Genomic DNA, 12,155 nt, shown 5'->3' on the forward strand with positions numbered 1-12,155 from the left:
CTTTAGGACAAGTGGGAGATTGTTGGGGTTGATACCTTAAAGTCTCGTGTCCTGTAGTTTATAAACAGTTTGTACGAACACTTGTAATGTATAATATATGATATTTTACTTCACTTCTTGATTTTGCTTAGTTGATTGTCTTATTTGCTTTACCACAAACCAATAAACCTAAAATTCCTGGTTATTGAAGGATCTCTTAACGAAGAGTTCCTTGAGCGTGTTCGGATCGCTTCAATTTCACCGTGACTGAAATACACTATATACATTCAAATGTACAGTTATGCAAACAAACAATAATCAACGGCATACTTTGAACAAAAAAATAACAAGGAAGAGAGTTCTCATACCAGTTGAAGACGCTCTTCAAACTATAGAACTCAACGCAGCGAAAGATCTCTACCCGATCAACCAACGCCCAGCAGATGCGTAAACTACAGCAGCACGAATAATTGCAAACACATGAACGCAGCGGAGACGACACCACCAGAAAGGAGCCTTAGATATTCTCGGAGTGAGAACCCAAAGCGTGGTATTCGGTGAGTTTGGCAGATGTAGGAGGAAGAAGTGATCGTGTAGGCAATAAGCAAGTAGGAGAGAATATGAAGCTGTCACATAGCAAGATGCTTATCGCTTAGAAGAAACTACACGATCGTGTAGATTTTACTGAATAATCGTTTAGAAAAAAGTAGGTGATCATTTAGCAAACATGACACACTATGCGATCGTTTAGGAAAGCTAACCGATTGTTTAAGCACTAGATAGGCGATCGTTTAGGCACGAGGTATGCAATCATTTAGGCGCTGAGCAACTATCGTATAGGCTCTCGACTTTAAGCGATCGTTTACGTTTCCACACCAACGCAAAACCTTTGATCTTTTTCCAAACTTTTCAAAATGAAACCAAATTTCATTTTTATTTTTCGGTTACAATAACCGATGCCGCACTAACGCACGCCCGAGAGAGATTTTAGGTTAATTATCATATAATTAACCAAATAAATTATTAATAAATATAATCATATTATATTTTTACCCTATAGATTGATATCACATATCTACTATAGTAATATCTCCTCTACTTGATATAAATCATATTTATATCTAATTTCCTCCAAAATAATGTATCTCATACATTTAGCCAATTATGTCATATATAATTAACCAATCCAATTATATCATATATAATCGAACTTCTTCTTGTCAATTTGAACATTTCAAATTAACCCAAACATTGATTCTCGACTTTATCCAAGCTACTCAGGGGACCTAGTAGACCTGTGGCTCGAAGCTCCAACGGTCCATGAATAGCTGACTAAACTCTTTAGCCATGAGATCCACCATCCATTAACTGTCAGGCATTCCACTAAAGATCAACAGTTGAACTCTTTTTACCACAAATATATTTCTGTGTCATCGGATATAACCAATCATGAGTACGATGATCCTTCATAGATGCTCGTAAGTACAGCTGGGCCAAATTACTATTTTGCTTCTGTAGTTACATCTTACTTCTTAAGTACCACTGATTCCTCTAATGAACAATAAAACATAGTCCAACTATGTGTGAACACCTCTCGAGCCAAGAGAAAGTGTGTGGTGCCACATCATTCAAGCCCCGGAATCAGTCCTTAAGGGAGCTATCTATGTACTTACCCTTACCTCGAAGAAAAAGTGAATTTAATCTTGTGTAGTTGAGTTCCCAACTCCCAAATCAGACGAATCCCCAAAATGGTAGGTTTGAATCGACGGCCTGGCCATTCACACCCATGCAAATCAAAGAACCGCCCTCAATGGCAAGAATTCCCAACTCACTCAGGATTGAGGTCATGTTACCTATGGTCATCCTAGTGAAGTGAAATCTCTATCATGAATGGTATTATATAACGAGACGTTAATACTTCGTGGTCAGGTTTTATACAAACTTATTATATAGGACGCCCCTGCTCGCATGTCCCCAATATAAATGATCAGGATCAGACCATTTGTGATAAGTCACAACACTTGTGACCATTCCACAAAGCGGGCCGCATTCATAGCGTTACTAGGATAAGGTTTCCCTCATATATCCATATACTACAGGCCATTTTGGTTATCACTCAAGACATGATCCACTTGTATGTCACCATATATATGCTACAGGACATGAGACTTTAGGGCATCAACCCTAATAATCTTTGTGTAACTTAAATATGAATATGGTGACATACAAGTAGATCATGTCTTAAGTGGTAACTAAAATGGTCTGTAGTATATGGAAATAGGAGGGAAATCTTATCCTAGCAATGATATGGATGCGACCCGCTTTGAGGAATGGTCACAAGTATTGTGACTTGTCACAAATGGTCTGATCCTTATCATTCGTGTAGGGGACATGCGAGCGGGGGTGTCCTATACAAAGAGTTTGTATAAGACATGACCACGAAATGTTAAAGTCTCGTTATATAACACTGTTCATGACAGAGACTTCACTTTACTAGGATGACCATAGGTAACATGACCTCAATCCTGAGTAAGTTGAGAACTTCTACCATTGAGGGCGGTCATTTGATTTGCATGGGTGCGATATCAGGTCGCCGACTCAAACCTACCACTTTAGGATTCGTCTGATTTGGGAGTTGGGAACTCAGCTACACAAGATGGAATTCACTCCTTCCCCAAAGCAAGACAAGTAGATAGATAGCTCTCTTAAGTGCTGATTCCAGGGCTTGAACGATGTGTGCCACACATCTTCTCTTCGTCCGAGAGGTGTTCACACATAGTTGGACTATGTTTGTATTGTTCATTAGAGGTATCAATGGTACTTAAGAATGTGAGATGTAACTATAGGGAAAAATGGTAAATTAGCCCAGCTGTACTTACGAGCATCTATGAAGGTCATCGTACTCATGATTGGTTTATCCATAGACACAGAAATATATCTGTAGTAAGAAGAGTTCAGCTGTTGGTCTTTAGTGGAATGCTTGGCAGTTAATGGATGGTGGATCTTGTGGCTAAAGAGTTTAGTCAAGCTATTCACGTACCGTTGGAGCTTCAAGCCACAGGTCCATTAGGTCACCTGGGTAGCTTGGATAAAGTCGAGAACCAGTGTTTGGGTTAATGTGAAATGTTCAAATTGACAAGAGGAAGTTCAATTATATATGATATAATTGGACTGGTTAATTTTATATTATGATATAATTGACTAAATGTATGAGATACATTATTTTGGAGGAAATTAGATATAAATATGATTTATAACAAGTAGAGGAGAAATTACTATAGTAGATATATGATATCAAACTATAGGTTAAGAATATAATATGATTATATTCATTATTTAATTAAATAGGCGGTTATGAGATAATTGGCCAATAATTTCTCCGCAATCGTGCGAAAGTGGGAAGATTGATTTTAGTTCTTGTAACTGAAGAATAAAACGAAAATGGTTTTCATTTTGTATGAGGTTCAAAAATTCACTTACAGTGTGAAAACTTTACGATCGCTTAACATTGAGAGCCTATACGATAACGCCCATCGTCCTAACGATCGCACATCTGTGCACTAAACGATCATTTACCTTCTCTAAACAATCGCTTAGCATACTGAGCATACATAAACGAGCGCTTACTATTTGCTAGATGATCCCTTAGTAAAACTTACACGATCGTGTACCTTTCTGTAAACGACAAGCACTCGACTATACGATAGTCATCTACTATCTTCCACTTGCTTGTTCGTTCTATACGATCGTCTTTTCCTCCTCCCTCTATCAATTCCATCAAAATCCACCCTTTGAATTCTCACTCCAAGAATACCGAGGGCTTCGAGTGGTGGTGTCGTCCCCGGTTGCTATTGGTTCATGCCCTACCGTTCGTGTAGACGACCGTGGTGCTGTTAGGCGACTACTTGCTGGGCGACAAGTAGTGTAGAGGAGTTTGCTTCCGTTGGACTGAGTTCGAGTGAAGATTGTCTTCAACTGGTACGTTTACTCAGTCTTTTGTATTTTATTTGTTAAAGCATGCCTATAATTAGTGTTACAATGCATATCTGTTTGTTAGAATGTATGTGTGGTAATTCGGTCACAATGAAATCGAAAATATCCGCATCCACTCATGGATACTCTTGTTTAAGAGTTCCTTCAGACCTTTCGATCATGGGTTTTTTTATGAAGGTCAAAATGAATTTTTTTTAAGGGGGTTTTACATAAGAAGTCAATCTTTGGCCATATATTTTCATAAATGTCTTTAAATTTGATTTTTTTCAAGAGGTTTTTTAGTGTTATTTTTTTTTACAGTTTTACCATTTTTCATATTTATTTATAGTTGTTATATATATATATATATATATATATTACCTTTTTCTGAAGCTACTTTAATGATAGAGAGAGAAAATGCATCTATTATAAAGAGAGAAAAACATTTAACATAGTTTTTCTCATTTATCAATTTGAGAGAGAAAATGCATTTATTTTAATTTATTTTTTCTATTTTCCAATTTGAAAATAGATATATTAATGAAATTGTATAAAATATTTACATTGGTTTCACATATCGGTTTATTGATTTTTTTATGGATTAATTGTTATTTTAAATATACCTTAGAACATTTTGTTTGATATTTGAAAATATTCTAACAAATATATGAAATGTACAACAGTTTATAAATTAGAGATTGACTCAATTATTGACATAAATCATAATATAAACCAATATATGAAATATACCACAATATATAAATCTTCATATATTTCATTCACACCACAATATATATCATAATACAATAAGTCTAAATAAAAAAACACTCGTTTATATCAAATAAACGAATACATATACCACAGTATATATCAAATTTCCTATAAAAACTAAAAAGAAAGTCCACATACATCACATTATATATAAAAAAAAAATAGAAAAAAATAAAGTTAATCTTCATATGGGGGTTATAATACATAACCCTCCATCTTCATCTCTTCTTCTTCAGCCATGGCTACCGCGGATCTCTTTCCCCCTCGTCATCGATCGGATTTGCTCATCCCATCATGCTATTGATCGAATCTACTCAACTCGTCACCGCCGATTTTTCCCACATTGTGCGCACCATCGATTCGTCTCAAGTCGTTCGTGTCATCTTGTGCTGAGCCATCAATTTGTCCCATGTCGTCGTCTACCGCCTGAAACTCACATCACCAAAAGAAGAAAAGAGAGGGAAGAGGAAGAAATATGTGTGAATCATGGGGGAGGGAATATTTGAAATATATTATTGGGGAGAGAGAATATATGAGAGAGAATATGCATGGGAGATATATATATATATATAACATAGCTAGGTGAGGGTAAATTGTAAATAGCCACTAATATTAGTAAAAACAGAGAGGCCGATAGGTCTTTTTTGTAAAAAAATGAAATGTTTTAAGACATTAACGTAATATGTGTATATTCTTTATGCCTTTTATATAGAAATCTTTTTTTAAACAAAAGTCAAAATTGTTGGGTTTTATGTTCTAAAACTCGTGGTTTGTAAACAATAGAACTAACTCTAAATTCAATAAGTTGTTATTGAATATATTATTTTTTAGAAATCCAATAAATCTAAGTCCCTTGACTATTACATGAGTATTTGAACTTTATGTGGAGACATACAAGTGAATCAAGTTCGAGTAAATAGTCCAAATAATCTATAGTATATGAATAAGGTTGGGTGCCTTATTCTGATAACACTATTGGATGCGGCCTACTCTGTAGTTGTTACAAAGAGTTGTAAAGTGCTACAAACGAAGTGATCCTAATTTGTTCATGTTGAGACATGAGGAGTGAGGGTGTTTTGTGCAAATGAGTTTTGTGCAAGATCGGACCACGAAACCAGTCACTCTTACTTCATAACGTTATTTACTGTTTAAGACTGACTATTTCAAAGCGATGACTTAAGTAACTTGACCTTAATCCTGAGCTAACTATGAAATCCTATTTGTTCGGGATTATCCTTTGATTTGCAAACGGTGAGAGTAGACCAACTGTCTCTGCTCAATAAGCTTCCCATTTTGGGGATAAGACCGGATGAATAGCTGAGGATATAGGGTGCAAGACGGAATTCATTCATACCCGATTAGAGTTAATAGAGAGGTCGTTCCCTTCAAGTGCTGATTCTGGGTCTTGAACAAGAGGCCTCACCCCTCATTGGCCCTGTGAGGGATTCGATTTGTTGATTGGATCACAGATCAATTGTTCATTAGGGGGTCAATGGAACTTAAGGAACAAGAGGTCATTTCGAGGGTAAAACAGATATTCGACCCAATCGTTATTATGAACAACCTGTGAAGGGTTAACTTACTAATCTTGGTTGTATCAAGTGGACATAATATATCTATAGTGAGGGAAGTTCAACTATGGACTTTAGTGGAATCGCCCATTAGTTAACGAATAAGGGTTAGTTCGGTCTAATGGGTTTAGCCGATTAATCTCGGATCGTTGGAGCCCATGATCTGTAGATCCGCGAGGTTCCCCTACTAGCTTGTAAATGGATTAGCTCTAGAGTAGCGTGATAAGTTAATTTGAAGTGTTCAAATTAGAATTAAATAAAATTAGAGAAATAATATTTAAATATGATTAAAATTTTGAAGATGGAATTGTGTAAAAATTAATTTAATATTTGATATTACATTAACTAGAATTATTTAAATTGTTTACATAATTATTTATTAATTTTATTAAGAAAATTATTTTATGAAATTAATTTTGTAAAATTAATAATATATTCAATTTTATTAAAAAAATTGATTTATGAAATCAATATTTGATAAATTGAAAACGAAGGAAAAATCACAAAATGGAAAAATGACTTTCTCCATTGTCTTATTCCAAGTAGTTCACTAACAACCCAGTTTAAGCTTATTAAACTCCAAGCATGAGCTGCATCTCATACAGCAAATCTTTTTGCATAAATATCTGCAATATATTGAAGATATTGGAGTGTTTTGAAGGAATTGCAACAGATCAAATTTTTCTGAAAAATTCGAGAGAAGAAAACTACTCTTCAACATGGGTTGTTGCTGTGAGCTTGTCTCCAAATTCCCTTGATTCTAGCTTATTTTGAGTCTCACAAATCAATCTAGAGCACCAAAAAAAATAGTAGGGAAGATCTTGGGGTGGTTTACGATATTCCGATGAGATTTGCAGCTGAATTCAAGTTTAGAAGAAGTTCTTTAAAGGTATGTCATGAAACCCATTTATTTCTGTTGGAACATGCTTTCTTTTCTGCCAAAATTAATGAATTAGAATGCTTATGGATCATGGTCACTTTTGTTGCGCATTGGTACGCTCCAACAAAAATAAGCACAACGATAAGGTGTCCATCCCATTTCTCTTATATAGTAAAATAATAATAATAATAATTTTTTAAAAAAGATACCCCACCTAGAAAATTTTTATTAGTGCCAAACAAATAAAAACAAAAACTCAAAGACAATGAAAATCAGGGCCAATAACATAATCGAGGATGATTTTCAAGCCACACAGCAAGATACTGTTATGTTTGAGTATGGGAAGCTAAAACATGAGCAATCAAATTATATCGTTGGTTAGAGGATCTCTCAAATCACATCTACGAAGTTAACCTCATTCGCATATCTCAACAAGTTTCACATACCACAGTGTAAATCTATAATTTGATTAATTAATTGGGACTATTTCTATAGATTAAATATGGCTGGAATAATAAAAATATGTCTATTTTCTGGTCTTTCTTTCCTTTTCTTTCTTTCTTCCTCTCTCTCGAGTAAATGGTATTTCTCAACTTGAAACCTAAGATTGGAGGCAAATTTCTCTCACATACTATATGAGAAGTCAATAAGCTCACAATTAAAACCATTCATTTGGCTGGTTAAAGAATCCAAATAACATCATTTCATTGGTTAGAAATTAATTTAGTTGAAATACGCTTTTGGTAAATGAACTTCCATCAACGTAAAAATTTATAGTCGGTTTGGATTGATTTGAGAAAAAATATTTTTCAAAAAATTCATTTTTATTTAAATACTTTTGATCAAATTTAATTAATATAAGTTATTTTGAATGGTTGCCAAATACTCAAGTTTATTCCAAAATGACTTATTTTTTAAATTAAACACTTGAAAATATATTCCAAACACACTTTTAGTTTTAAAACTTTAGTTTGTAATAATTTAGTTCGCATACTAATTTTAAATGATCTAACCTTAATCCCTATACTTTCAAAAATCTTAAATTTAATCCCTTAAAATTAATTTTTATTGAAATTGATTAAATAATAATAATAATTTTATGTAAAGAAATATAATATGAAAATATTTTTCTTAAAAAATATTAAAAACTAATATGTTTTCAAAATTTATAGTATATTAATAGATATCAATTTTTTTTATTAAAATTGGTTAAATAATAATAATAAGAAGAATGTGTTTTCAAAATTTATAAATGTAAGATGTATTGAAAAATACATATCGAAATGGCATTAAAATTGAACAAAAACTAAAATAGTGGTTTAACGAAAGTATAAATTATCTTGAAAAAGAAAATGTTCACAAAAATTACGTTGAATAAGAGTGAGCAATGGGCCTCTGATAGGCCCAAAAGAATCTCAAGATACGTGGGGCCCACTTCTCTTCTTCCTTTTCTCTTTTTCCGCAAAACGATTCAAAAACCCTCCACTCTGTAATTTCACTGTTCACCCGTTCTCTCTCCCATGGCTCAATCTCTATTTCTCTCTCTTCTCCTCTTCTCTCTCTTCCTCCCCCTTTCCTCCGCCGCCTACTCCATCGGCGTCAACTATGGCACCGTCGCCAACAACCTCCCTCCCCCTTCCCAGGTCGCCGCCTTCCTCAAATCCCACACTTCCATCGACCGCGTCAAGATCTTTGACGCCAACCCCGATATCCTCCGTGCCTTCGCCGGTACCGGCATCTTCCTCACCGTCTCCATCGCGAACGGTGACATTCCCGCCCTCGCCAAGGACCCCGCCGCTCAGGCATGGGTCGCCAACAACATTCTCCCCTTTCACCCCACCACTCTGATCAACCACATCGCCGTCGGAAACGAGATCCTCGCCACCTCCGACAAGAATCTAATAGCGCACTTGCTCCCTGCAATGAAGGCTATACATTCCGCTTTGAGGCACGCGAATATCTCTGATATCAAGGTCTCAACCCCGCATTCGTTGGGAATCTTGTCCGCGTCGGAGCCGCCGAGTACCGGTCGGTTCCGGCGAGGGTACGACCGGGCCATTTTTGCTCCAATCCTCGAGTTTCACAATCAGACCAAGACGCCGTTCATGGTAAATCCATACCCGTTCTTTGGTTTCAGACCAGCGACGTTGGATTACGCGTTGTTCAAACCCAATGCTGGAGTTTTCGACAACGCTACTGGAAAGCACTACACGAACATGTTCGACGCGCAGCTAGACGCGGTTCATTCAGCGATGAAGAAAGTCGGTTACGGCGATGTGGACATCGTAGTTGCGGAGACCGGCTGGCCCTCCGCCGGCGACCCAAACCAGCCCGGCGTGAGCTTGGAGAATGCCATTTCTTACAACCGGAACCTCGTGAAGCATGTAAACTCCGGGAAGGGGACGCCATTGATGCCGAACAGAACCTTCGAAACTTACATCTTCTCTCTATTCAACGAGAATCTGAAACCATCGACTTCTGAGAGAAACTACGGACTTTTCCAACCCGATCTAACTCCGGTTTACGATGTCGGAATCCTCCGGAATCCATCGGTAAATCACTTCTCCTTTAGAAAAACCCTTCGCCGGGGAGGGCATTTTAGTAAATGTACATCAAGCACTCCACATTCACATTACTTCTGCTGAGCCAGTGGAAGAGTAGTATACGGAATTTTTTCTACCACGTGTTTGTTTCTAATTGGTTTATAGTTTTACCTGTGAACATGTTGTTTTGGTAGCCAATAATAATTCACCACGTGGATTAGATTTCTAGTGCAAGCCTGCTGTCCAAGGAGGTAGAAAGCCACGTGTCATTTTTCTTTTATGACGAAATTACCCTCCATGTTCTTCGTTTTATTTTGAATTGAAGTAAGCTGGAGAGTTTTGATGTAACAGTCATTGGGGCCCACGTCGCCAGTGGGGGCACCGGAACCGTCAGATGTGGGGAGGAAATGGTGCGTGCCGAAAACGGACGCTTCAGATGAAGCGTTGCAGAAGAATATTGATTACGTGTGTAGTAGTGGAGTGGACTGTGGGCCCATACAAGAAGGTGGGGCCTGCTACGACCCGAATACAGTGCGGTCACATGCATCGTACGCCATGAACGCTTATTTTCAAACCGCTGGCCGCCATGATTTTAACTGCGATTTTAACCACACCGCCATCCTCACCTCCACCGACCCCAGTAAGATTCTTTTTCTTTTTTTTCCCCTTTAATTTAAAATTTTAATTTGGCCGCACTATTTTAAAAAAAATTTATTCTGCTCCAAATTATGTTTAAATGTTTAGCTCCTAAATTTTATAGAGTATTTAAAAAATCAGAAATTATGAAGTGTTTACTATTTTTTTAAACAAATTAACATGCTTATTATTGATATTATATTTATGTTAGTCATATTTTTCGGTGGATTTTAGAATTAAGAAAATATAAAAATATTTATAAAAATGTCATCATGTCAATGGGCCAAACTAGATGGATAGATCATAGGCTATATGAATTTTAATAGAACCTTGGTAGGTATGTTATCTTTTTTTTTTTTTTTTTTTTTTTTTTTTTTTTTTTTAATGAATTTATTAGTCATTAATGTTACTTTTGGCACATTGACCAGTCATTATGTTCTATGCCAAGTATATTTTTAAAAAATTTGCAAAAAAAAAAAAAAAAAATGAAATACGTAAATAGTGCATTAAAATTGCATGTTTAAGAATAACTAAACTATGTTGATCTAACTTCTTATCGATATTTCTAAAAATCAAGTCAAATTCTAGAAACTAAAACGTAATTTTTAAAAATATATATTTTTCTCTTTTAAATTTGGTCAATAATTCAACATGGAAGTAAATCATAGTAAAAAATGTCAGAAAATAGGTTTAATTTTTAATAACAAAAACCAAAAAATAAGAAATGAAATGGTTTGGACATAGACATTCGTTAGTTCAAGAAGTCTTTACAATTTTTCATATGAGCAAATCAACATCAAACAATCTTTGTTGGACCCAAAGAACTCTATTTTCTATAAACTTTTATTTGGACTTAACTACAGTGTGAAAATGTTAGAAAAAATAAAGGACAATTTGTGAAATTTGATAAAATCATAACAATCAAATTTAAAGATTTATTTATTTGAGTTAATAAAAAAATAAAATAAATTTCAATACTATATTTGTATTGCTTTGGGAATCAACAGGTTACGAGACCTGCAGTTACCCGTTCGATGCAGAAAAGTTAACGAAGTCGGTTGCGTCTGCGGCGGCGATGAGCTGTAGGGCGGTGGGGGCGGTGGCGCGGGCATCTATTGCGGTGGTAGCTGGCGCTGTTTTATTAATTTAAAAGAAAAGTGGGATTATGGATTTTTAGGAAAAAGGAAAAGGGACCGTTGGGGTTAGTGCTTTTTGGAGTTCATAGGAATTACATGTAATATTTAATGCCATTGCTTTTGTATTTATAATATTGCTTAATTAACATTTTTCGTCCATGAACTATAGTTTATAACCATTTAGTTTCCATATTTTAAAATTTAAAATAATTTAAGTTTGGTTTAGTATTCATTTTGTTTTTCAGTTTTTATTTTAAAAAAGTAATCTTATTTTTGTCTCAATTTCTTACCATATTTGTATCCTTTTAATCAAATTTCAAAAAATAAAAAATAAAAAAATAAAAAAGTTTTTAAAAACTATTTTTTTTAGTTTTTAAAATTTTGTTTGGTTTTTTAAAACATTGCTAAAAAGTAGATAACAAGTCAAAAAATTTAGAAGTAGAAAGGGTGTTTATAAATTTAATTTAAAAAAAATAAGAATTTAAATGATTACTAAACGAGGTCTCGTTCATGAAGTTTAATAAGTATCAATTTAATCTCTATATTTTAAAATTCAAAACAATTTAATCTTTATCATAAAAAACCAATCAAAATTAAGTGTCAATTTTTATTGCTTAATAACTAATTATTTATAACTTATAAAAATATGATATGCACGTATAGTTTT

At 34.8% G+C, this 12,155-nt stretch overlaps 1 protein-coding gene across 3 annotated transcripts; it reads left to right on the forward strand.

Annotated features, from left to right (window-relative positions):
• The first annotated feature begins 8,498 nt into the window (after positions 1-8,498).
• On the forward strand, positions 8,499-11,667 carry LOC120083874 (glucan endo-1,3-beta-glucosidase). Of its 3 annotated transcripts, XM_039039776.1 has the most exons (4): positions 8,501-9,725; positions 9,938-9,967; positions 10,068-10,356; positions 11,360-11,667. In XM_039039776.1, exons 1-4 carry the CDS (start codon positions 8,694-8,696, stop codon positions 11,500-11,502), a joined length of 1,494 nt encoding a protein of 497 aa, XP_038895704.1. In that variant the 5' UTR covers positions 8,501-8,693; the 3' UTR covers positions 11,503-11,667. The 3 variants fall into 3 exon arrangements, with proteins under 3 accessions (XP_038895706.1, XP_038895704.1, XP_038895705.1); XM_039039778.1 differs by lacking the exon at positions 11,360-11,667 and having other exon boundaries at positions 8,499-9,725; positions 9,911-9,967; positions 10,068-10,152; XM_039039777.1 differs by lacking the exon at positions 9,938-9,967 and having other exon boundaries at positions 8,511-9,725.
• Positions 11,668-12,155: the final 488 nt, after the last annotated feature.

The sequence above is a fragment of the Benincasa hispida genome, chromosome 8 (genome assembly GCF_009727055.1).
Source record: "Benincasa hispida cultivar B227 chromosome 8, ASM972705v1, whole genome shotgun sequence".
Taxonomy (NCBI): Eukaryota; Viridiplantae; Streptophyta; class Magnoliopsida; order Cucurbitales; family Cucurbitaceae; genus Benincasa; species Benincasa hispida.